We start from the raw sequence: 27,903 nt of genomic DNA on the forward strand, positions 1-27,903 counted from the left end.
TTGAAATACAACTTTATTTTTTTAATCAATATGCAATCTACAAAATGTTATTACAAGATTATCAGCATGATCTGTTTATACTTATACTGATGAAAGAACCAAACAAAATTATATTTTCCATTAAAAATAACAGCACTGCTTCAGAGTTATCAAAATTATAGCTAAGAACTACTAACAGCAGCAGTTAGTCACTGTGTTTAGTCAACAAAAAGACAAATAAATGTAAAATAGAGGTGTGGGTACCAATACTGCAGCTAAGAAGTCCATCAAGTAAAATAAATGCAACTAAAAGCAACATGTGAAAACACGTTTTCAGATGTAAAGTACTTTTGAACAATTAATACGGAATCTGGGGAAAAAAAGCAAGGAGCGTAAGGATGACAGAGGCTTGGCATCATGTTCAATGGAGTGCACCATCATCCTCATTTCTCGAGAGCTGCTACACAGGGGCAGCCAGAGCATTGTTCCCAATCGCTGCAAAGCTTCAGCTTTGACACCCAGTAACACCTCTTTTCCTCTCTTTTGTGCTCTTTTCTGGTTGGAATAAGCAAGCATTGCAGGTTGCTTACTTGCTAGCATCAAGAATCTTCTATAGTGGTTTTTTTCTGCCCATTACCACTATTCATTCCTTTTTGGTTTTTTTTTTGCCTCTCGTTTATTCTTAGAGACTTTGATGCAGATCCCATTTTGTCAGTTAAAAGACTTCCATTGAGTTCAATGGGTGTTTGAATCCAAAATCACATCAAGTACCATTTACCTACAGTAATACAATTAGTATGAGAAAGATGAATGCAAAGATAAAGTTTGTTGGTTTCAGCAAATACAACACTTTGTAAATAAGGCAAACACACTATAAAAATAGCTGTTCTCATTTATTTCAGTTTAAATTATAAAATATCCCAAACCCTGCTGGTCCTTTGTGAAGGAAACACAGATACTACCTAAATACTGCCCTGTAGTAAATGTTAACGAAGTGTCAGCATCTTAAGTGACCCAAACAGTTGGAAGCATTTCAGTGACTGCAGGTGCTAGCTGTGGGAAGCAGAGATCAGATACATGTGAAACCTGGTTGCTCGCACGATGCCAATGTACCTCATGGGTTATTTAAAACTCCAGTCCTTCCGCTAGCTGGACACTGAGCATCACAACAGCTTAAAGCAACTGGTCCTCATCTCCGTTCCCCTCCCAAAATTGCAGTTAGACTACTTATAGCCCAGATTTCTAAAGAATCAAAGCCAGTATGTTTACTCACTGTCACCTGCTGTAGCGCTCGTAGAAAATGTTAGCAAAAGGTCTTAAATATTGAGAATATTTGTTCAGTAGGTTATACTCAAGGACGTCAGACAATGCAGAAGAAAGGGGAAGCCAGAGTGCTTCTGCTTTGGCATGTTGCAATAGAACAGGAGGCTAGAATTTGATGGGGGGGGGGGGGGGGGGGGGGGGAGTTAGACAACCCAAACTTTCTTTCACTAAACTATAGCCTGTTTTTAAATATTCTGACAGCAAGGCATACAAACATCAGTTTGAGACTGTACAGGGTAATTACTCAGCCTTAGGCTGCACTAATTGTCAGGTTTAAACTGAAAACCATGCATTAAACAGGGTAACTTTCTTTCAGTGTGGCAATATTTCTGTGGAATTAATTCCCTGTGATCCTGATCCAATTCCGATTAAAGTTAATAGCAAGTCTTGCAGGCCTCGGATGGAAATCCAAGAGTCTGCAATATAAAGCTGTAGCTTGACCCTTTTATGTTAATGAGTTCAGTAAGGCTGAATGATCATTTGCACCATACCAGATATAATACAGACACACTAGCTGGAAAGATGACTTGTAATGTGGCTGTTCATCACTTAGGCCATTCAAGACAATAGCTTATATCTTGAGGGGTCAACACTACATGGGCTTCTTAAATACATCCCGAGATACAGCAGACACCTGACAGAAGAAAAGCAGCCGTTGCTTCTGCACGACTCGTACCACCACCAGGTACCGAATGCTCAGGAGATGAGTGTTGCAAATGGGGATCCTGCGGTGGAAGAGTTCCAGAACAGCCTGGCTGTCCCTCCTTCTTAAAAACAGAAAAATACGGGCCAGCTGGGCAAGGCAGGCGTGGACAATAACCACTGCTAACAGATTTACTGAATTAGCTGTATTAATGCCAATCAAAACAAGTCAGCCTCAGACAAAGGTTAGTGCAGGTATCTGCAACACATATTTTGCTTCCTCTACCTTACCAAGCAAAGAGGTTAATAGATATTGTGGGTCTAGTATAACCATGGACTTCAGCAAGCTGTAGAGCACTGCTGTGATGCTAAGCGTAAACACTTTGCCCTAGCGCACGCTGTGCCCCTTAGTTCAGCTGAGAAGTATATAAACCAAAATTAAATACAAACAAAACAAACCAAACAACTTGAAGGTCCTAATGGCTTCTCAAGTCAAAACACTGATGGAGGATGCAACAGCTGAGACGTATTTGGATCACTACTACATTCAAATGCTTGCTTAGATTTATAATAATATAATCTGCTAATAAAAAGGGATATCTAGAGAAGCCAAAATACCATAATAGTCTATTTGGGGCTTTGGCAATGCAATACCCATAAAGAACCTGCCCTCAGGACTTACTATGGAATCTATTACCCATTTCATTCTCAGCTTCTAAATGGGGGGAAAAGTTTATTGTGATGAACTAGGTTCATATTATGGCCTTCTGTTTGCTCAGACTGGTAATTTTCTCAGTGCATATCCCACATATTTCTACTTTGGGGGAATAACATTTATCTGTATTTTTACACAGTGTTCATATAAACAGTTACAAGCTGTGACAAAATATAAAGTGAGACTTAGTGCATTACTATATTTTTGTTCTCCACTAATTTCAATTTGAAGTGAGAATAATTTTAGGAAAACTGCAGGGGAAAAAAAAAAAGTATCAGGACCATTTTTTTAATTTCTCAGACTTTTTCAGACCTGGAATTACAGCCACAGAAAATGACAAAGGGGATAATGGCTGAGGGGAAGCATTAAAACCTTTCCCTATGCCAATAGTTTGTTTAAAATACACTTAACACATTGATACAGGATTAATAGCTCAAGCTGCCTGCTGAAGCATCACAGCTTCACTTCCCTTGCAATTGTCCATTCCTGCATTGTTTCCCCACAGAAAATGCCTTTAGAGTCAGTAGCATGAAACCATCTCCCTTCCCATGCATGGAAAGACTGTCTTAAAAGTTACTCAAAGCAACAGCTCCTGCAGTTTCCAAACCAACATCTGGAATTTGCATCCTAAAGGAGACCTAGAGCAAACAGCAGCAACCAGCCCTTTCTTCAGTTTGTGGGGGAAATCCTCCACTGGTGTAAATTCTCACAGCTTCATCAAATGAAATGGGCCTGGACTGATTTATGCTTGCTGAGGATCCACCCCTTGTCTCACTTGCTGCAGTAGTGAAAAAGATTTGTCTAATGCTGGCACAGAAATTTCAATCACATCTGCCATATGTTTTTTTTGCCCAAGAGATTACTTTGAGTGAACTTATAAAGTGCTGGGGGGGAAACACTCGCAGCCACAGAAAAATGAAGAATATTATTGCAGAGGAACTTTTCCCATTTTACCAATGAAATCACCCAGTTTCCACCTCATTAATTGAGGCTCTTGTCGAGAATAATATTACGACTTGTTCTGTTCACATATATCAAGGGGAGCAGAAACATGAGGGACTTCACTTTTCAAACACCATTAAAAAAAGGTCCTGCTGGATCTTACACAGATGCTGGTCTGCACATAAGCACTCTGGCAGTTTTTATTGCTGAATATTATATGTCCAAGTGACATGAACTCTTTGAGTAGAACCATTAGGTTTCAATATGGAGTATGAGATCATTCCCAAGTTATAGATACACAACAGGAAAATAATATATTACAATCAGTCAATTAAGTGCTCACATCCTGCAACTCTTTACAAGGAGACCTTACTCATACCAGTATTCCCATGACAGGAAGTTTTCTTGAACGCAGGCCAGTCAAACGAGTACTGATTTGTGGCACCAAACCCAAGAGCACTAAAAAAAAAAGAACAAAAATCAATGACCATGTTTATCCTAAACTAGGTCACTGCGCTTCTTCTAACAATAGAATTTCCTATGTAAATTGATTCCTACTAATACCCTATGACGGTGCCTCCTGTCCTCTTTTACTGCATTAGGCAGTTGCCAGCCTTATCTGGATCTTCTCCATCAAGCCTAATCCACTTCTTTTCAATTTCAACCTGTAGTTAGAAAGCAAATAAACAAAAAAAACCAGGTAGAATTAGCAAATAATTGGGCCTTGAAAGTGTGAACTACAACAACAGCATGAATAAAAGCTTTGACACAGAATCAAAACATTTCCAGACCCAACAGATTTCAAAACCACTACTCCCAAAAATAGCTCAACTGAGGAAAAACAACGCTGCATTAGCAGTTCTGTTTTTCAGCATCATCTTTGATCAGACAAGGAATTATTTTTTAATGATTCTTTTGCTCAAAGTCATTATCACAAATACATGTAAGATATGTTTAGAATACAAAGCACATCTGCTTTGCAAATACTGTATGGGGGAGTGGGGAGGGAGAAGAGGAGGAAAACACTGAAAACATAGCCCTGAAAATACCTGGCAATTGTAAAAAGCTTTCTGGACTATGTGTTTCTGGGGTTGCAGATCGCTCTCTATGCCCAGTGACTTGACTTCTGTTCCTGAGGCACAGGTATCATGGACAACAAACTGGACAGTAGCAAATGGATACCAGTCAGAAGGTATTTCCTGGTCTGATCCGAGTTCCAGTTTGTAAGACAGGCTGTGTGGATGATCTGAACCTTGGAAAAGAAAAAAAAAAAACATAACACACCATCAGTTAATTATCTTTTCTCTGTTTACACTGCAAGGTTAATCTGCTAGCAAGAGAGCACAGCTCTATCTTTTATTAAAGCAAAGCTGTTATGGTATAAGATTTTTCTATCTATAATCTTTTCCTACTTGGGCATAAGGTGGCCTCTTACTAATTTTTTGTCTGCTTCAGCACACTTTTCACAATCATTGCAGTTTTACAAATTAATTTACACAAGATTTACCAGATCCTTCCAGCTTCTGATTGACATAAGAGTATTACAAACGTAGGGGTTGGTTGCTAAATTCAGACTGTTAGGCAAGAATCTCAGTTTTCCCTTAAAAATACACTTCTTGTAGAAAAATAAAAACTGGAAGGCCCCAGCTTAGCCAGGGCAGCGATGCTGCCCTGTGTCCAACAACCACCCTTTCCAGTGCACTCCGCTGTAGGAATTTTACTGGCACATTTATTTCAAGTACTACAGCTATCTTGTGTAACATCATTTATTACAGTATGTCTATGGCAGGAAGATAAAGGTGCAGCTCAGGGTGCTGCTCAAACAAGATATATCCCAGCTGCCAGGATAAGGGCTACCTGGACTGCCTTGCTAGCTTGGTTTGTTATTGGGAAAAGAACATACCCCATTTCTTCCAGACAAAAGTATTGCTAAAGTAACTGTCATGTTATAAAGCAGAGTCATGAAGGACTGCCCAAGTAGGGCAGCATATTCTAAATCACTTTAAACCAGCCTTAGATCCTAGGGATCACTTGCTTTAGCGTTCCTTATATATGGCAATGGTAAGGGAAAGCATTTCTCCTTCTCCTGGCACACAGGAACACCAGGGTGAACAGCCTGCTTTCCAAAGAATCCGAGGTCAGCAGGCTCACTATGTGCATGAAAGCAATATAATAGAATATAATATAATAGATAATGAAAAGAATCCTTTATATTGCAGCTGCCTCTACAAATTCTTCAGGGCAAAAAGTAGTAATTCTGCATTTCTCATCCTCTCCAGGATTTTAAGCATCAGCATAAACAACTAACTACCATTTGGCTGCAGGCAGAAAAAAAAGCAGAGAGAGGATTGGCTGTATTTTGTCAAAGGCAAGCCTGACAGCATATATTTGGTTCTCATCCATTACACTGAACGGCATCCCGAAGTTCAGGCAAATATCCCATTCTTTATGCACTGGCTTCCTCCTGTGGCAGGAATCAATTTTGTATCAGAATGAAGGAAATACTGAAGATGGAGTTAACATACACTGAGCTTTATCCATCCCGTGGGAAAAATCGCTATAACACTCCACATCCACAGGCTCACGGGCATTTCGTAAGGCAAAAATGAACGAAAAAAGCGACACCTCCTTTGCTCCTGGGAGCCTTGGGCTGGGTGCATCCTCTGGTCTGTGCTGCAGGTTTTCCCTGCAACCTGCCCCACAGCCTGCCCGAGCCAGTTCTGGTTATAGGAGGTAATTTACGTCTGAGCAGTTTGATGGGCAGAGTTCTGTCACACGTGTCTCTGACTTCACCAGAGCAAAGTCTAATTCAATAAACTGTCCTCCAGATTTCATTCCAAGTCCGGCATAAAGTCAATGGGTCCCCAAAAATCAAGGTTTAAAGAGCATGAAATTCATCCTTGTCTTAATCATGCTCACTGAAATACTTAACATTTTGTTTTCCTTTTGACTAATTATATAATTAGTATAATGAATAATTCCCTCCCTCTTCCTTGCTGTTACACTCAACAGCACAGTTAAAACTTGACTGCCTGGAAGAAAAGGTGAGGGAAGGGGAGAAAGGAATAGGAAGCATCCTCTGGATTATCAGCCCCTGAACTTCAGGTGGGGAGGTCTCCAACTCTTTTTCTCCCCGCTTCTTTTTTCCACGTTTAATAACAACAACAATAATCAGTAGCTTAAAAAGCTGTTTGCTGACTGCAAAAGTGTTCCTCTCCCTGTTTGGTTGACCCCAAAGGCACGCACACAGAAACACAGCAGCATTTACAGCCCTCACTTCGGACAAGGGGCATGTCACTGGACAACTGCAATCCTTCACCACCTGGACTCTGTACCTGGCTGATTTACAAGCATCCCCTGCAGGCTTGCTTCCAGCAGTACATCACATTCAAGCCTTGTCCTAAATGCTGCTTCTTTACATAACTACTTGTAATGTTCAAAGAAAACCTGAACTGGATTTCAGAAAATAGTGCTATATACACACCAGCTAGAATCCTGCACCATGGAAGAGTATCAAACACTGGCCGTGAAGTGTCCCAGGCATCTTTAAAGAAACGTGTATCACAATGGAGAGCCAGCAACTGCTCCCCACATGGCACCAGCTACTTCTTTCTACCAAAGCACGGCTCTAATACATGTTCATAATGAACTGGTTACAGAAATTGTAGGAAGAGGTAATACAACTTGCACTCATAAATGCAAGGGCATATCCATAAAAGGGACTGGTAGGGGATCACTGCAACAAAAAATGTGTAGGTCCTGAGTTTTGGGAATGAAGCTCCCCTAAATATGTCCAGTACAATAGCAGCTTTAAGGTGACTGGCGAGAAGCAGGTGCCCAGCAATGGCCATCACCAAAGCCAGCGCAGAGGGAGAGAAACCAAACCGAGCAGGACAGGCTGGAGAGATCGAATGGAAAAACTTCACCCCTCCTTGCAGACTTTACAACCCACCTGGCGCACCAGTCAAGGCACAACACTTTACAAGCCCACGCACTTAAAAAATGACAGCCACCACCCAAACCATGGCCCGTGAGCAAAAGAAGCAGCACTGTCACCTCCTTTTTATGTAATAACCTACCGCTCAGTTCACTTGCACATGAATCGGGCTCAGTCACCCACGCAGCTATACGGCAAGGCTGGTATGGGGGTGGAGCAGGAGGTACTGACTGTGATTTGTGCTAAATCAGTGCTCCCGGTGTGTGCGAGACATTACTCATGCCTCTGAGCACACTAGAGGACAGGGTCCTTCAAGGCACTAAAGCACAAAGAAACCCAGTTTGCAAGCCCACAAAGGTCGTAGGTAAAGGAGTGCAATGCCAGGGGCACGCAGCGTGTGGCTAAAGTCTTAGGACAGTAAGACAATACACAGAGACAGGTAAAACGATAGCATTAGGGACTTTATTACTGAAATAGAGGAGGGAACAACGTCAGAAACAAGAGTTACGGCCACCTGCCAACCCCTTGAGAATGAAGTTGGTGCACTAAACGAGCGTGAGGAGGAGATGGTGCTTCATCACTCATGTACACAGGGACAGGCGGATCTGTATGCCTCTGTGATATGGGCCTTGTCCACGATCTGCTGCTGGTCATCTCTTGCTGTGTCCAAGCCCATTTCTCCTGCACTAACACTCCCTTGGTCCACAGTCCCTCTTCCAGACTGCCTGGACATGGTGGAATGAGCCCCTGTTGAGGTGGGATTCTCCATCCTTGAATCTGCCACCGTCCCAGCAACAGCTGTAGTGACAGCAGCACCAGCGGTGAAGGAGGCCATAAGAAGGACCCCATTCCAGAGCCAAACGGTGAGATGTCATCCCCATCTGTGGCACCACAACCCAACTGAGCTGTGCTCCTCTTGGCTCCCAGGACCTGCTCCACTCTTCCGTGGTGGTGCCAGGATACAGCTTGGCAACACACTTACTTGACCTTGGTCTTTGTGCTGTTAGCTGGGTTGGGATGTGCAGACTGCACAACATCATCCACAAGTGAAGTGTCCTGAAGAAAATAGCAGGGATTGCAACACTAAGATGGCACATCATGCCTTGGTCAGGAAAGCAGCACTCTCTGCCTCTGGGGCTATGGTTGACCAAGGATCTGAGGAGAAAGGGTTTGTTGAAGAGCAGTAACATCTTGCTTGGAGTCCATTTGTGGTAGTAGGAAAATGGTGTAGATCTAAGGGCTTTTGGAGATCAAATTCAGCATCTTCTTGTTGTGGGAGGGAGGCCTATGAAGAAACAAGTAGCAATGGGAATTGTCTGGAAAATTATTTTGTCTTCTGAGAAAGGGAATCCAGAAATAACCACTGCTTGGAATTTTCCTGGGCAGGTATCTGATGGTAAATGTTGGATGATAGATGTCCACTTGAGCCCAGGCATAAATGGGACGTTTCTCATGGTCTGCTGCTAAAGGCTGCTCTGTTAGACATGGCACAGTTGTGATTCAGCACCACAGAGTCCTTAAAAAAAAATCCCTAGGCGTATATTCCAGCTAACCCACTCCCATGAGGTAGTCTCAGTGTCGGGATCCAGTGAATTCTGGGGTCCTTTCTTTCCCCTGGGTGGCAACCTGCAAAGGCAGAGACGGCGGTTTTGGAATCTGGGTAAGGCTACTGCCCTGGGTCCTCTGGAGCAGCCTCCACTGGACCTTTTTGCCTACTCCCAAAACACAGGGTTCCCCCCAGTCCATCCATCTCCTGTACCAACGTCAATGTCAGAAGGAGGTACTCACCACTTCACTTGCGGAGAAGTTCTTCTGCCCACCGCTGGGCTGTGCTAGGAGCATGGAGCAACTTCTTCCCATCAGCTGTCAGACAAAAAAGTGATCGACCAACACTTTGGAGGACTGTGAGCATTGCCTTAGTTTTCACCTAAAACTGGCCAGTCCTTGTCATCTCTGCTCCATGAAACTATTGCTTCCCAGGCCTTGTATTACACTGGAGTTAGAAGAAGAAAAAGAGCCTGCATGTACAAAAAAGATTCTTTTGCAAAAGAAACTGTAATGCTGGAAAAGCAAGATGTTGGCCAGAAACAGAGAAAAGGTAGTGGTGTGGAAAGACAAGTGATGTGGACTAGACACAGTGTAAGTTTGTACACCAAGCTAAGACAAGATATTCAGATGCAAGCCCAGCCATCCAAAATGTGGCCCATCAGACATCGTGGAGACATGACCATCTAGACTGATGAAAAGCAACCGGATAATTTGGGGAGATAACTGAGCTTTTACTAGCTAACTTAGGAGACAGAAACCCTGTGGTTTACGTGTCTAGGCAACTTGTTAAGACTTTTGTGAATTGAGAGATCTAAGTCTCTCCTGGTTTACATCTGAAAATCTGGCTCTTAGTTCCTAAAAATGTTCCAAATTCTTGCTCTCTTCCTCTGAAGAATAACAACAAGAAAGCCAAAACAAACAAACAAAGATCAGTAAAACTATGAAACTAGATTCAAATTGCCATTTAGCATTCATATAGCACTTCACAAACAATTAAACATCTAACTTTGCTGCATCTACTCACACTATGTAGCCCTTATTCACCTGTATGAGTAGTGTTCAGGCAACCTTGATCTGAGAAAGACTCGTGAAGCCAAGCAATTTAGGCCAAAAAAAAATGTGATGGTTATTTTAGTTTTTAGTATTTTAGTAGTAGTCATTCTATTTTTGCCAAAATAGGTCCAGTTCTAAAAGTCTTATTTTCAACATGAAAACATCAACAATTACTAAGAACAGATTTCCATTAGGATTGTTAGAAGTTAACAACTCCTGCAGCTATGTCTAAATGGGCGCATTTATCCAACCTTCCAGGAGAAATGCATAGGAAATAGGGGAGTGAGAAGGTACCGCCACCAAGGAGCAGTTTGCAATGGTGCTGGTGCCAGAAGGAGGTGGCTGGGCAGGGATGGAGCCCACCTGACAAAGTCATGGCTTGGAATTTCCACCTAGGCAGTTTAGAAAATAAGAAAAGCAGCAGCTGAAGGTTGCTGGTAACCACATTACCTCCCACACCGGAGCCCCTGCTCAGATGCTAAAAGGCTGCCAAGCAGCCACAAGCTCCCCTGGCTCCATTTCTCTGTGTTGCTTAATCATTGCTTCCTCAGTGTGGCTCCACGATGAAGAAAAGGAGAAATAATCAGCTGAAGAACTGTTGCTTTACACAGCTGCCCAAGGATGGAGGTGTCCTAGCAGGAAATACCACAGGGCACAAACTTACACAGCAAGGGATTAAAACACAGCGTTTCAAAGTCTAGTCTCTCTCCAGCTCCCTGGGTGACACAAGTGCATACAGCTTCTCCAGTGCAAAGACTGGCCCCAGTACTGTCCTGAAATCCTAACATGTTCTACATTTCCTTATACAATGCTCCAATTTCACAAATATAGACTCAATTTGCAGAAATTTCATTGGATCAACCCTTTGAAGTCTATGGCTTTTTAACTTTTTTTCTTTCTTTAAGTAATGCTAACACTCTGGCTCCAAACTCTCCATTTATATATCTGAATAAGCATAGGCAGCTTTTAAAAATCTGGGGTATATCGCAGCTCACATCGACTTCGCTTGGCCAGCACTCTTCCAAGGAAGCACTTTAGTAGAATCCAGTGGACACTAACATATTTTGATGTCTGTAAACAGAGTCACAATATAACTGTAGGCGACCTTTCTTTTTAAGAAGGCTTGGACAAAAGCTTTTTGAAAGCAAAAGCCTCGGCATATTTTTCTCCCTGCAGTAAACGTATTATGAAAGTTTACATATCTCTATTAGTTTGACTGCCTCCAGATTTTTGGCACGCCTTGGGACAACTCTATTTTTAAACTTTTAACTGCATGCAGAAAACTTGATAGAGAGGTTTAAAATTTGACTGGGCAGTATTACTACCAAAATGTTTTTTCAAATGCATACACACTGCAAGGATACAAATGATTTTGCAGATCTCAGCCAGAGGAATTATTCAAATGTCAAAAGTTTAAGCTACTGGTAGAAAATAATGTAAAGCTGTAGAATGCCACAAAAAACAGTTCTTACTTTCAAATAATATAAAACTGAAGTTAATTGTGCACATCAAATCTTAAGGTAAATGAACTGCAGGGAATTAAAGACTTTGGAAGACTTATAATCTTCTTTAAAATTGCCTGACTAAATTGCTGACTTGATTTTGCAGAAGCAAACTCATGTTAAATAGCAAAGAATATTAAAAGCTACCCAGACAGTCAGTCCCATAAGCCTTGGGAAAACACATGGGTCACAGCAGGACGGTGCAAATCCTTGAAGCCTGGAGTACAAGACACCCATATCTACAGATTTTGAAGACCTGAAGAATTTTCTTCTGCCTACTAGTCCTCCTCCATCTCTCCATCAACTCCTCTGCCCTCCCAGTCCATTTTCCAGTCTCCTCAACCCTTCCCTTACTGCCTCCCCTTATCTTGCCTCTCTCTGTCCTTTCTTCCCCCCCCATTAATTCTGGCTGGGCTCCCTGCCTTGTGTCAGCCCGTCTGCCGATGCTGCGGCTCCTCTGCTCTCCCGCTGCCCATCGCTTGGCAGCCACCGGCATCCTCTCCGAGCAGAGTGTGAGATACCCGAGGAACAAGCAGCGTGTAAAAGGGAGGGCTCAGCCAATTCGGGAGGAACTATATGGCATTAGCCACACGTCCAAGCCGACCAGAGCTTTTTCCAAAGGAAAAGAAGGGAAAAAACAGAGATGGCGTTAACGCGACGTCGTTTCCGAATCTGACCACAGTTGCGTTTGTGCTGTTCCCCCCGCGGTGCGCATCAGTAGGAATTGAAAGGCACAACTGCTCAAGGTTTGAGAGACCTCATCGCCTAAGCAAGACCCAGTCTGCACACAAAAGGGACCAGTATTTCCATGCAGCATCATTAGGAAAAATACTAGCTCTCGTCTGCCAGTAGCCGTGCAGTAATTCATACTCTCACAACTGCCACATTAGCAAGTTGACGTAGGATGCTTTCAAATGCAGTTTTAATACCAAAAGCAATCCAGTTCATATATAAGCTCAGGATAATATTCCCTTTTCATTTGCTCCTGCCCCAGTTTTTCTGTCGATCTGTTACTTCTGCAACTGAAATATCAATCACAATTAAAATATCAAATATCAAACCGTAAAAAAAAAAAAAAACAAAATAAAGTCATAATTACCTAAACAACAGGTCAGCTCAAATATAACTTACAATTAGTTAAAAATGAGCAAAAAAAATCCTCAGGAATTTTTTTGCTTTTACTTTTTTTTTTTTCTTCTTTTTTAATAGTCCTGAATGTTAACTCTCACCTGCACACACATCTAGCTGTCAGAACCTGGGAATGGATATGTCAACTTAGTACTAGCATACCTGAAACCAGGACTTAAGATTAAATCTTTTCTGGACATTTTAAAGAGGTAGTTAGTCCAGATAGTTAGGATACTACGAGACTAGGCCAATCCATTTGTTAATTCTACACACTTATCCCCTTCTCAAAAGTACAGATTTTAGAGATATTTTAGGCAAAATGCTTTAACAGATGCCCTTGTCTTACACAGATTCCCAAAGCCTCAAATACACATAATGCATATCCAAGCAAAGGATCAAATGCCTTCACTCTACAGAACTTGAAGCAGAACACTGTATGCCTCAAGAATTTTTATGCCTTTAGAAAAATACTATATAGGGCTATTAATCTGGTAATGTGACTAAAAACTGGAATTTTAAACCCATATGTTTGTATTTTCCTTCCCCAAAAAGTCATATTTTCTCCATTAGATTAAGGTAAATTAACTATTTTACTTAGTGGGAAATTAACAACTTCCATGCGCACAACTATAAACTTAGCTGGTTTTATTGCTGCAAGTTTTTAGTGAGGTACCACCATCAGAGAGAAATGGGAATAAAGTGGGAGGCATTTTTTGTCAGTGCAGTTATTGCCATGAACGTACAATCGTAATGCACAAACCCATAAAAGAGGTAATGGATATTAGCCTTTGCAAAAGCACAGTCAACTTCCTACAGCAAGTGTGACCACAGTACCTTCTAGTGATGTATCATACCTACCGTTTCTTAAATGATGCTAGAAAGCCAAGACCCAACAGTTACAATACCACCTTTTCTATTAACTCTGTGATATTGGGTGGGCAAATCATTTTACCTACCAGCATTTTCTTCCCATCCCACCATTGCTCAGCTGGTATATGTGAAGCATAAACCCTTCCCTCTTTCTTACTACAGACTTGAGGTTTACTCAGAATGCTGAGATCCACTTCCATGATATTGCACACTTATAATTACTGACAATAATACACCTGCCTCCATCGAATAAATTAGGAAAATGTCCTTTAAAAAAAAAAAAAAAAAAAAGGCTATATTCCCTTTTTCCTAAAAGGTTACTCCAGCTTTTACCAATACCACCGCACAGATAAAGACCCAAACTACGGAAGCTGATGGAGGTACACAAGCATAAAACAGTGCACCCAAGCCCATCATTTTATAGCACAAATTATTTACTTGAGTTTTTATCTGGAAGCCTGTCTATCTTCCACACAACAGCCCGGTAGGCACTCTCGTATTTTGCTGTTCCAACCGAGACTTGTATCACGGGATCAGATTCAACCTCGTGTAAAGCGCCAAGGCATGCTCTCCTATTCATTTTTGCTTTTAGGGACTTCTGCCTTTGGAGGTTCATGGTCCAAAGTGCTTTGACCCACTGCGTGGGAACAGGAAAGCGTATCATAACATTTTCACAGTATTTCACATAGGGTAAACGCGTTGGGATCAGAGCAGTTGAAGACATGTTTATAAAAGCCTGAAGTTCAACGTATGCCCCCTGAACCACTACCGCAGCCTTCACGGAAAAGGGAAGGTCTTGCCCATTATACCGTGTCATGAAACGCATCAGTTCCAGCCTACAGGCATCGGGGGGCGTAAACTTAATAATTCGCGATTGCTCGAATTCCTGCGCTTTGACGCAGTTATGGAAATGGCAATCAAGAATATCAATCCATTTCTTCTCCTCCTCCTTCTCGAAGTAACGCTCGTCTCTCTTCTGGAGCTCCAGGTCATTCAGGGTTAGAAAGCAGTCGGCGCTTCCGTTCACAAAACACAAGCAGTAAATGTGCGTGATGACGGCACTTTCTACGAGTTTTCCTTCTGCCTTAGTGACTTTCCCCCAAAAGTTATCCACTATTTCCAGAGTCATTTCTTGCTCTTCATAATTCCTCTTTTGTCTAGAAACAGTAGGAAGTTTCATAAGCTCTTCCTCGACCGTTACGAGGAAATCGGTGAAGTCGTTATAATCTGTGGTGCCCAGCTTCAACATCTGCTCAACCTCCGGCTCATGGATCACTTCTACTTTGGGATGATACCTCCTTTTCTCTGTGTAAGACACGCACTCAATCTTCACAGTATGGATTTTTCCTGAGACATTATAGCTCTCTAATTTGGGTTCGGACAGCTTACAGTGTAGCTGCAGCTGGAATTCCTTGAAAGGTTTCTCCAGGCCTTTTTCATAATACATCTGCAATACACCTCCGGCTAGGACGCTAAGGTAAATAGGGCCCCATTGCCGAGACGACATCATGTTCTTCTTTTCAGGAATCCTCAGCATGAATGGCCACCCATCCACTTTTCGGCTCCTGAAGAGGCTCCGTGGGACAGCGGGGGAGAGCTTGTGCCACGCGTGAGCGCTGGAGACGGGGGGGCTTCCCGCAGCGTCGGAGCTATCAGCTTGCAGGTGTTCAAGCCGCTCACAGATGTAGCTGAAGGAGCCCTGGTTAAGGCTTTTCTGATCATGGCAAGTTTCTTTGTCTTTAGGATGACAGGCGCTCCTGTCGAGCGTTTTGTCCTTTCTGTGTGTGCTAACATGAGCTGGCGATGCGCTGAGGGAGCATCCTTCCTTCCAAAAAGGACTGGAAAAAGCACAGTCGCTCTGGAAGTACGGGAAGCGCCCCGGTGCTGAGGACGACTCTCCTAACTCCTCGCAGCTTCCTGGCGGATTAGGGCTTCCTTCCTCTGTCAATTTGGAGACCGAAGTCTTAACGGGATGGTCATTAGGCAAGGTGTTCAAAGGAAGGCTGCTCTGTTTCTGCGAGGTTAGGGATGAGCAAGTCCCGGGTGATGGAAGAAGGTTAACGTTGGATGGCCATTCAGGGATGGGATAAAGGATGTGAATCCCAGGCTTTGGGATGCATGGACTTGCTGGGTAGTCTCTGGTAGGTGTAGTAAGTGGAGAGTTGCTGGGGGGGCCAGGACTTAGGTAGAAGTCAACTACAGGAGACGAGAGCGGAGTGCTGCCTGTAGAAGATGACCTACTTGAAGACTCATGCACACTAGACAGATTGAGTTTAAGGCCATTTGCTTTACAGCTACTCTGATTATCAACTGATTTCTGAGGTGACTGGAAGAGCGGCTCGTCATCAAAGGTGACCCAGTTTGCTGGATTTGTGGAACACATCTTGTGGAGAAACTTGAGGCACTTGCACACGTATCACCCACAAACCATCTATGAAGAAACAGACATGAGCAGAAATAAATTCTCTTGAAAGACAAAACGAACCCAACCCTTATAAAATTCAAACCACACAAGGCTCAAAATTTGCATGCCATTCACAAATCCAGCGTACTTTGTGTTTTACATGTATAATCTGAGATAGCCACGTAGAAACAGATAAACTGCCCATGAATCCCCACTGCTCTCCCAGGTTGGGGATCAAAGGGAGATCTAAGCTTTATGGGCTGTTCAGAGCATCTGTTGTATGCAGCCTCCAGATCAGAGAGAGCAGAAAGTCCCATAGCGGTACAGGACCGCTTGCATAATAACACTTCCTACTATACGGCTTACGTGTAGCTTGGAATACGGACAGAGATTTTCCATTCTAGGCATCTGCTCCAGGTGAGGTTTCCCCTCCTTCCCCCCATTAAACAAAATGGCATTTTACTAAGATTGGCGCAGCTGTTTCCAAAAACAAAATTAGGAGGGTGAGAGAGGATTTTGTTGTTGAAAAGCTGTAGCAACTCAGTGCTGGTGGCAAAGGTACACATACCACAGCCATCAGGGCAAAAGCAGCCCACCAAGATAACACGCAATGAGCAGCCAGTTCCTGACGTCCCTCCAAGGCAGATGTTCTCCTCCTGCAATGGACAGAGGCAATGGGGCGGTTACATGAGCATCCCCAGATCAGAGGCAGCGGGGAGCGGGTTGTGGCCACCAGAACTGGGCTGCCACTCATCACCCGCTCCATCCTGCTATCTGAAGTGCCTCCTGCCAGGAGCAGCATGCGTAGACTGGTCCCAGATGCCTTCCAGACCTGGGCAGGAATCGCTTCACTTCAGTTCCTTCAACCCTGACTTACGCTCTTAGAGACTGGACACATTGAGGCGGAGTGGTGGAAAAGCATTAGACTTATAAACAAGAAAGTTAGCCCTAAGGATGAGCGATACATCCCTGTTGAAGGGTAGACTACAAGCATCCACTGGAGATAAAATGGTGGTGAGACACAAGTCAAGGCCAAGTAACAACATATGCATCTGCTAAGCACTGAATTGGCTGGCGGCCTGGGAAAAGTACAGGTCTTTAAAGCAATTAATAAACTACACTTCATCAAAAAAAGTATCTTTGGTAAAGGGCTCGGCTAGATGTCCTCGGAGCAGGACTGCAACCAGTAAATAATTAATCTTGCCTTCGTGGTTTTAAATCACGCACTGAAATGTAAATGCTGACTGTATCCTTATGCAGGGTATGTCGTCCCCAAAGTTCTTCCTCCCCACTGCTCCTGACTGATGAAGAAGCGAGCAATAAATCGCTAATGACTGAGGAGGAATCCAGTACAATGAAGCACCACAGGGCACACATAAACATTGTTCATTTGATAAAAAGTTATTCTTGTTATGTCAGAACATATTCGCGTTTGCCTGAAAGCACAAGGCAAAGTTCATACAGAAAAAAGCACCTGCACATACGTTACTCTGTCAATTAAGGTTAGATAACGATGACTTAAAGCTATTCCCCTTCGTGCACAGACAGCCATAGTTAGGCTGTTTATTAATTGCAGGGCGCTACAGCATATAATCACGTAACCACAAAAGCCATTCTTTATCTGTAGCATTTGGAGAACAGTTCGTTTCTAGAGATGCCAAAGTTCAGCCAAGTGAAATCTTATGCTACGAGTCATTATTTTTACCATTTCCCCACTATTTTTCAGCCAGTTTATAGCTGCTAAGAAAGTACCATAAACTGTGGCACAGCCCACTCAGTCTGCAGCCAGGCAAACAAGAGCTTGCAATGGAGAAGGACTCTGGTCCTTCATTAATTTTTGAACTCTCGACCTTTTTGTTCAGTAAAAATATTTGCACTATGCTAGTTATTTTATAAGCACTCTCCTCTCCACTCACAGAGAGAGAGAGAGAAGGAGCAAACAAGTTACAAATCCCTATCATAGCTCAGACACACACAACTACCAGTGTACCCTTCACCCACACAATCACTTCATCAAAATAAAGTGTAGCAGTGGAAAGAAAAATCACAGCTATTTGTTCACTGACTTGGTCATCATTTTTTCCTCCCGTTCCACACCCTACTCCTCCCTGCCCTCCAGTTGACGGCACTGCTCCTTCAGCAGTATATAGTGGTTATTTCTAGATCGGGAAGTTTCAAAGTTTTCAGACCTTGCTTCATCTCGGCAAGCCTCGTTTGTTAACGACAGCTTACATGATGCTAACTCGGAGCGTGTCTTTTTTCTGCAACAGCCGGGACCGTGGGGCACGCTGGTAAATGGAGAGCATTAGGAAGCAGCCTCAAAGCCTGCCATTAAAAACTCCTCCGGCATTTAGAAGAGATAAGCGACCGCCAGCAAGAGAAAAAACCACACTGAGCGAGGGGAGAGAAAGCCTTTCTCTCCGGAGGGGCTCTGGGGATGGCGCAGGGGTACGGCGTGAAGCTCCGCGGAAACGACGGCCAGTTCGGCAGCCGGACGAGGCGCGGCGATTCGGTACGGCCGCAGCCACGCTGAAGGGACAAATCACAAAACACCGAGATGCGCCAGTGAAAAAGAAAACATAAAATGGGACTGTAAGTAAATACAAATGTTGTTTACAGTAAAGAACACATTTTGCAGCCTGTTTCCCTTTCCTGTTAGAAATGAAGTTTTTCAGCGTCCTTCATTATTTCCAGATGTTGATTTTTTTTTTTCCCCCAATGTCTGTTACTATTCACTTTCTAAAATGTGATGTTACAGATTATTTGGCAGGTTTTTTTCCTGTTACAAAACATAAAGGTGTTTGAAATTCACCTGCCAAATATTTAACTTAAGTCAATAAATGTCTATGAAGAAAACCGCTTTCACAGATGGAGCTTTCATCTGCAGTTACAATACCCTCAATGTACCTGTCAGAGGCTGTAGGTTTCACCTTTTATTACTGTTCCAGATATGTGTTTTAGAAAAAAAAGATACTGATGTTAACAAAAACACACATGCAAGAAGTAAGCATTGAAATAGATAGCAGTTCCCCAAAACTGACTACTAGGAATGGAGAAAAAAATCCAAATGGATCTTTAAAAGCTGTTTGTATAAAGCCATGCTAATAAAAGGAAATGCACCCTCTCGTGTGTTATGGGCAGCACCATTCATCTGGTATTAAAAAAAAAAAAAATTAGCCTTATGCTACTTTACGTAGCTTGTTCTCTGATGCTTTTACATCTACACAACACAATAAAGTAATCCTTTCTCTCAAGTTCTTTTTTGTTCTAAAAAGTGCTCCAAATTCCTTCTTAAGAATTAGGATGTTCTTCCTCAAAATTGCAGTAAACTCAGGCTTCGGGATAGATGTGTTTTGCCTCCAGAAGGCTCCCATGGGACCCACGTAAACATAACCCAAATGTTTTGGGTAAGAGGAAAACGATACAAGATGCCATTGATCTCCATTACCACATGTTATGCGGCCCATAACATTTAAATTACAAGCATGTGTGGTATCTCGTTCAGATATGCGACAGGAAATACCATTTTTAGAATATTGAAATGGCAAACAAAGAAGCTGGCTGAAATAACAGTTGATCCTAAATGCATCAATTCCAGTGAACCCAAAAGCTGCAACTCATCTCCGTTCATCCTCTCCTGCCTGAAAACAATCTTCCCATTTATCAGATTAACTCAGTCCCTCAGCGCTTAATGAACAGTAGTTGCGGCTTAATTTCTTCATTTTAATACCTCGAGGATGTAAGGAAGAGAAATCCTATCCTATTATTGGGAGATTTTATAGGCTGCAGCTATTACTGGGTCCTTTGTTGCTTCAAAAATCCCAGATCAAATCTGCAGCAAAAATACTGCTCAGCTTTTGTGCCTTGCTGGGGGATACCGTTACCACTTCCTACAGCAAAACAGAAATAACACCTTCCTACTCGCTCCAAGGTGTAATTCAAGGTATTGACTTTGGTACTTTTAATCCAGGTACGGCTTGGTCCTCACCTACCTGAGGATGCTGAATTGCCATCCAGCCTCTGTGGCAGGGAAGCAGCAGCATCTGCACCAGCACGGTGCACGACTGAACCCCCTGAGCATCTCACTCCCAAGGTCTTCCCTAACGTTTGGCACCAGTTAAAACCCTCCAGCACATCCCTCTGGATTTAAACACAAAGGTCCTTTTTTCACATAGTGGAGGAGCATGGGGTCAGCTAATGGGGAATGGCAGGGAAACACCTCCCTTCTGCAAAGCACAAAGCAAGAAAATGCAATGTTTAGTAGATGGTACTGACATTCCAAAACACACAGAAAAGCATAATTTTATAAATACATTCCTTATTGCCTCTCTAGCTCCAGAGGCCATTGTGGCTTCAAAACTGTTCAGCTATACATCCTCTAAATAAATTCTCTTTGCAACACCTGAGCATGTACCTTACACGTGCCGCTTGCATGGTGGGGTCTTATTGGGCAAATATCAACCTCGTGAATTGTTTCAAGCTCAAAAAAAGCAGACTTCCCTACACACAGTGTGACAAAACAGTTAAATAATCCCTTCAAAATAAGCTGAGCTCTTCGCACGAGCTACTGTGTTTGTGGACAACGCCTGGTCGTTGTATTTCCAGCCTTCCAAAACGACTATAGACCCCATACACTACCACACGACAACTATATTTCCAGGAACAACGTCGTCCGTTGCACATAGGCTATATAGAAATTTAATGCAAAACTCTGCATACTGTGCACGCTGTGGTGAAGCTGTCCCATAACGATACCATATGAGTTGTTACCGTTTCTTGTACAAATATGTAGACAATTCCTCAAGCGTTTTGCCATAAAGTGTAATAGTCTCACAGGAAAGTAGAAATTCTCGGCAGTTTAAGCAATAAAGCACATATGGTATACAAAATACCCTAAACGTTTGTAAGCCCTTGTGATATCCTAGTAAAATATGGCAGATTTATCTCTGTATTTTACAGCATATTCTTTGTATCACCGTTTTGTTTATTACTTAACTATGCAAAAACCTGAAGCATACAGTCTACGTAAAATACTGCTTGATTTATGTTGATTTGCCTCAAATTTTATTTTGAGACTACATATGGCTGCACTTTTATTTAACTCTGCTCTACCTCTCCTAGACACACACACACAAAAAAGTTCTCCAACCTATACCCCTGAAATAAATATAAGCAAAAGGCACTACTGACGGGAAATAGGAATTTCTTGGCTTTTGCTTGTATTTGGGATACATACATGGATTAAGTCTCCCACTGCATTACTCATTACTCTTAGAAAACAGGGAACTGGTGTAACAGTCAAAAATATACACTGACTTCAAAGTGTAATGTGAACTTATATTTACATTGCTCGCTCTCTGGGGCACAGGCACAGCTGGGAGAAGTTCGGAGCTCACAGCTAATCTGTTTAATTTGGAATTCCTTACTCTTGGCCCCAAGAGCTTGAGGAATTAAAGCTTTCAGCTTTTGACAGTGCGCATGTCCCCAGAGCAAAGGCAGGCGTAACTCTTGCAAACGCCTCTCGCTATTCCTTGTTTCTGCCTTGAGTCAAAGGGGAGTTTACAAATAAGGCGGTTGGTGCTTGCACGTGCAAGCATGAAAAAATTAACATTTTTAAGGGCATCAACACAACACGTCACAGTATGTTCCCAAGCGGAGATAATACCTACTTTCCTCGCTGGGGAAAAGGATATCACAGAGGCTGAATCGGCCTCTAGCGAGGACGGCATCACCCGGATTGGGACATGGGGGACTCACCACCACAAAAGCAAGTACTGACAGCTACAGCAGCGACACTCTCTGTGTGCCAGGAGAGCATCCAGCGGTCGGGAGGGATGCTACGCAGAGGCACCGGACAAAGGAGGCCCGAAGAAATGCCGGCTCCTCTGCCTCTCAGTCACATCTCATGCTTTAAAGGCTGTAAGCAGATACGAGATTCACACGGGAGAGAAAACCTATGGGAAGCTCTCAAATGAAAAATGAAGGAAAAGCAGCAGTGCTGCCAGATTCACACCTCTGCTAACTGTTCTAGCCTGTTCAGCTGTGGTTGAAGTGGGTCCTCCCCAAAGAAGTAGCTCTTCCTCTTGCTCACAACAGGAGGTTAGATGGTGAGGACCTCCTAGTTTATATGAAAATTTAGCATAGCTATTCAAAACAATTCCCATTTTTGCCAGGAAATAATCACCCAAACCTCAGCTGCTGTGCACTGTAAATAAACTCCTTTTCATATCTAGATCCATTCTAGGAGACCTTCCCTAACACTCAGATGTGAAGTCATTTCAAAGCTGCCTCAAAAAGACAACAAAACAGCATGCATGATTGGTCTTGTGTGTAACACGATCGGCTGCAACCAGTCTCCCCACATACTGTAAGCCCCGATTCCCACACCCCCCCTCGCCCTGCTCCAGCAGTCACACCACCACGGGTGAGTCAGACCAGCTTTCTCCTTCAGTATTTTCTTAGTTGGGAATAAAAATCAAGGCAGGAAAGCCTAGAAACAATGTTTTACTGGAAGTGCTCATAGGAGTTTATGGGGACATGCCAAAGATGCTTTCTACAGGAACAGAGAGCTTTTCATAAATCACTGCAACACAGTCACCTGGGATCTGCAGCACCATTCCTCTCGAGGCTTTTTTGCAGAATTTGTTATCACAAACGTAACTTTCAGAATGGGCTAAAAAAACCTAAATAGAATAAACTAAAAATAAATAAACTAAATGAAATAAACTAAAGTAGAAATCTAATTTAAGTATCATTAGGAAAGATACCGGAACGGAGACCTGAAGCTGCTCTTGCAAGTCACTCAAGAGTTTCTCCATCAGTGCATGCAGCCAAGCACTGAGCTGCAAAAAACAGTAGGAGTCCTTTTACCCTAAAGACCACCTCGCTGACCTGAAGGGAACTATAAAGTTACTTGCAACAATTCCAACACTGCTTGCCATGACTTAACCAGTATGCAGACACATTACAAAACGCATGAATCAATGAATGCAACAGCACAGAGAAGTCAATCAAAAGCCAATCTCCAGCTACGAAATGTTCAAGGATCACAGTGCTCGCAACGAGCACTTTCTAACTTAAAAATAAAATAAAATAAAATGAATTTCCCAATGCATAGCTACATATCACTATGTTGTTTCAAGAAGATGCAATCACATCTTGCATCACACACCACCAACTCTGGATAATTCTGGTGCATAAGAAAGAGCCAGAAACAGGTACACTTTGTAACCTGTTATTTTTTTTTTTAAATGTAACAAAAGTGGCAATAAAGGCACTTATCTCTGGTGTATCATCAGGTCGAACCACAAGAATGGCAAACACCAGTACACAACACAAGTCTAAGCATCTTTCTCAGGGCCATCAGTTCTAACTTCTCAGCCACTTCCTTCGGAAGACACTCAGAAAAGAGTCCCAGCTCAGATTTCCAGCATTTTCCTGTTCACAGGGTGGATTCCTGTCTCGGGAGGTGACAGACTGACTGTGCCAGGTCTAAGGAACATATGCCTGGTAACACGTGTGTGGGCATCGTTGGACTCCAGGCTGGTAACTGAGAAGGCAGGACGGGGGGCACCCACACTCGTGCCCCCTTTGCTGGCAAATGGGATGGTCAGGAAAAACCTCAGGAGGACACAATCTGCTATCAAAGGCAGTAGGAGCATTACCACTAGCTCGAATTAAACCACAAAATGTTATACTTTTACACTGAACATCTTTAACAGAAGAAAACTCTCTTTTCCTAGAAGAAATAATAAAAAGCATGATCAAATCAATATTAACTACTCCATGTTTTTATTCCCTTCCTTCCTGGATAGCACAGGGCCTTCTAAGACACATCACTTGTGTGCGAGATGTGATAGCATCTTCTCAAAACAAAATAGTTACATGTAGCTGTGGCTTGGGAAAAACTTTTTCTGATGTTAGAAAGCGCTGGTTGCAAGCCCGTGATCCTTAAGTGGTTTGTAGCTGGAGATTGGCTTTTCGTTGACTTCTCCATGCTGTTGCACTGAATTTCTTCCTATTATCTGGTTAGACAAGATATGTAAATCATTTTTAATTCACTTCACCGTGCATACGCACGTTTCTCTCGTGTATCCAACACACCTCTCCACAGGCCCTTTCTTCTTCCTACAGACGAACCCCCCCAATTAGAAGATGGACGGGGGAGAAGAGGCTGAGGTTGCTGGGCTGTCGAGCTGCATGGAGCAGCGTGGGTGCACCCCTGAAAGGTGCTTCTGTTCCCACTCCCATTCAGTTTACTCAGCCAGTCCTGCTTTATCCTCTCTGAATCGCGCTCCTCTTCAGCATCACCATAGTGACTGCATAACTTACCCTCCGTAGGCAGATTTCGGAGAGCCAATGGACAGCTGCGGAAAAGTCTCATGTAAACTGCTTATTGACACAAGCTGACACTTTACTGTACAGAAGGTTGGGATTTGTTTTAATTAAAAAAAACAGAACAAAACAAAACAAAACACCAAACCCTCAGCATAGTGCTCTGGCCTGGAAGAGACAGGAAAATGAACCTATTTTTATTTACAGTGCTTCTGCAGGTCACTAAGTTAATGGAACATTACTGCACCTACTGAAGCAATTTTTAACTGTGTTTAGGAAACATGTTATTATTAGGAATGCACAAACATCCCACAAAAGTACTCTGGTCACGGCAGCGCTGCAGAGGGCTCTGGCAAGTAGTTTAACATCACAAACCCCTCCCTTTCCCCTCCCCTCCCCCTGAGCAGAGGCAAAGATTTATAATATGCTACCAAGCAGCAGAAATGCAGTTATGGGTGGCTGTCCTGCTTCTGTAAAGTCAACAGCCTTTTCTTTTTTTATAGGATTAAGCAGCCCTGTGGATGAAGAAAAAAAAAAAAAAAAAAAGGCCTGAACGCTTTGGCACACGGATCACATCAAATATTAAACTGGTCACGGTCAGAAAAAAATTTAAACCTGGTCCTCTGCTAGTGCTAGTGTTTGCAGTGTCCAAGGGAAGCGATGGATGAAATGCCACAAAGAATACACGACAAAAAAATACACTTCAAAAACTCTTGCCATTAATCTCAGCAGTGAATAATAAAAAGTAGGGAAGCTAATAGAAATACTATAATTAGCATATTCACTGAACAACATCATACATTTTCCTGTTGTGGTTTTTTTTTATCCACATTTAAAACTATGTAATGCTTTAGTGCCCAAGAAACAAGCGCTAATACCTTCCTGGAGACTAACACACGACATAATGTTTGCAGAGCTCTTCTAAACTGAAAAAGTACTGCCTGACAGCTATTAGGAATATTTTCTGACAGATCAACTCTCTCCTAAACTGCAGGACACTCCCCTTCTCCCTGCCTTAAAGCCTTATAAGAATACTAGCACTAATGAGGAGGAGGGTCACAATTAAATTCTTCTTTGTTTATTTGGACAGAGGTATTTTTAATAGCTACTGATGACAGTCATGTCAGGAAGTATAATTCATAATGCAGTCACCCAAAAAACCCTCATCTGGGTTCCTCTCCAGAAGTTTTTTAAGATAGACGTGTGGGTAGTCTGGCTTCCTGAAGCAAAAGACTTCAGCTCATATTTATACTGACCAAAAACACAAGAAAAGGAGTGGTGGACCAGAGGAATCTTGTTTACCAAAACATGGAGTAAAACACTGTCCACGACAGTGCATCTCTATTCATGTAACTGGGTGTACTTCTGCTGGAGTTAACATTCACACACAGAAAAACTTAGAAGTTTACATTAATTTGCTATTTAGAGATCTGGATTTGGGCAGCGATATCAAAAAGCTGGGCCATTCAGCTTACAAATGCCAGTAATTTTTAAAGTGATAGAAAATAACATTTCTTTCTCTGTGCAGAAGCAGATGGGGAGAAAGAGGATAACCGAATCTGAGCACGAAACAAGGACCTCGTACCTGCCTTCAGGCAGAGCTGCCCAGTGGTGTGATTTACAACTCCAGCCATCCTCACCATTGTACAAACTACTTCTGTGCTCAACTACAGCGAGTTACAGAGTACAGTGCTAAGTTCTCCTCTCTATGTGGCTACCCATACATATAGTCAAGAAAGCAGCTAATCTTTTTTCATAAAATTTTCTTGGGGTGGGTGTATTTTCAGGCACCACCAAGCCAGGCAATGCAAGGTTTTGTCTTCAGCTACCTTTTTTTCTTCTTCTCTTACAGATGTAGCAGAGTCTCAGCCTCCAGATAGGGAAAAGTGAGTTAACAGCAAAATGAACAGTTCATATTTAAGAGCCTCAGGCTCCAAAACTTCTGTTCCCTCCTCCCTCCTCCCCAGACAGTCATTACTGCTCTCCCAAAGAAAGCTAAGTCCTGTTTGCAGAGAAATCAGTGAGGGTTTCTAGGGCGCTCCACCTCAGAGAAAAAACATTGGGGAAAGTAAGTGTAGACTTCTGTAACGTAACTTTCACTGGGCTCCCATTAAATACCTTAGTTCGCATTTTTCCTAGCACATTTCAGAAGTGCTCTTCTTTGCCACAAGTATCAGAACACCTACATCTTTAAAAAAAAAGCTTCCTAAAAAGTCCCCCTTCAGCGAGTACTTATTTAAAGCCAGAAAGTGAAAATTTGCTATATTCTTTCTCATCTACAGTATGCTTGAAATACCATCTCTAGAGTTTGCACTAAGGGTGTATATGGTAAGTGCAGGCTAATCATTTCAGCCCCGTGCGGCACATCCTTCTGCATCCGCTCTGGTTATTTTCCCAAAGCCCTACACCCCACTGTATGTACGGGAGAGATTTCTGCAGCAACGATTTCAAACACCGGGAGCATACACACATAGTTTAGCATCATCAGCTGAACCACTAGAAAATATGAGAAAGGCTCCAGGAATTTGTTTCATTTCAAGTATTACATAAAAAACCTTCTCGATCGCCCCAGTCTCCTCCCTAACAAGGCAAAAGTCATGGGAACTTGATCCTGTGGGATGCCCGTCACCCAAACCCCACTGATTTCCGCAGCGGTTCAAAGCTCTGGGTACCCCACACAAAGCCTTCCCCTTTTCATCACTTCTGCTTTAAAGAAAAGGAAAAAAAAAAGAAAAGGAAAAAAGAAAAGAAAAAGGGGAAATAAAGAAAAAGGAAAAGAAAAAAATGAAAGTTGAAAAAGAAAAAAACAGGAAAAGAAAAAAAGAAAAAGAGCAAAAAAGAAAAAAGAAAACAAAAAAGAGAGAAAAGAAAAAAGAAGAAAAAGAAAAAAGAAAAAAGAAAGAAAAAAGAAAGAAAGAAGAATGAGAAGAAAAAGGAAGAAAAAAGAAAAAAGAAGAAAAGAAAAAAGAAGAAAAGAAAAAAGAAAAAAGAAGGAAAAGAAGAAAAGAAAAAAGAAGAAAGAAGAAAAAGAAGAAAGAAGGAAAAGAAGAAAGAAGAAAAAGAAGAAAGAAGAAAAAGAAAAAAGAAAAAAAGAAAAAAGAAGAAAAAGAAAGGAAAAAAGAAAAAGAGAAGAAAAAGAAGCAAAAGAAGCCTCTTTTTTTTTTTCTTTTTTTTTTTAAATCCTGTTCTTCAACCAAAACAAAGCAGCCCCATCCACCGGCCCGTTTCAAGCCAGGACTTGTGCTGCGCCTCCACCAACCGGGAAAATTCCACTTTTGACGGAGCCCCCTCCGCGCCCCGCGGGGTGGGGGGACACCAACTTCACCCCCTCCCCGGGAACAACCCCTCCGTCCCGGGACAGACCCCCCCGACCGTCCGCTCCGCTCCTTACCCGCCTCGGTGCCGCCATGGGGGGACCGTCCGCCACCGGGAGAGGCACCGGCGGGGCGGGGGGGGGCGGCGGCGGGGCGGGGCGGCGGGGCGGGGCTTAGCCCCGCCCCGCCGCCCCGCCCCGCCGCCGCCCCCC

General features: G+C 42.8%; 1 protein-coding gene across 1 annotated transcript; it reads right to left on the minus strand.

The window, feature by feature from the left end:
• Positions 1 to 27,818, minus strand: STON1 (stonin 1). The gene is made up of 6 exons (XM_075042431.1): positions 27,769 to 27,818; positions 14,078 to 16,070; positions 4,651 to 4,853; positions 4,166 to 4,266; positions 3,981 to 4,060; positions 1 to 757 (listed from the first exon to the last, which is right to left on the minus strand). The coding sequence occupies exons 2-4, from the start codon at positions 16,020 to 16,022 to the stop codon at positions 4,192 to 4,194; spliced, it is 2,223 nt and encodes a 740-aa protein (XP_074898532.1). The 5' UTR covers positions 16,023 to 16,070; positions 27,769 to 27,818; the 3' UTR covers positions 1 to 757; positions 3,981 to 4,060; positions 4,166 to 4,191.
• Between the last annotated feature and the right edge of the window lie 85 nt (positions 27,819 to 27,903).

This window comes from Buteo buteo, chromosome 12 (assembly GCF_964188355.1).
Source record: "Buteo buteo chromosome 12, bButBut1.hap1.1, whole genome shotgun sequence".
Classification (NCBI taxonomy): Eukaryota; Metazoa; Chordata; class Aves; order Accipitriformes; family Accipitridae; genus Buteo; species Buteo buteo.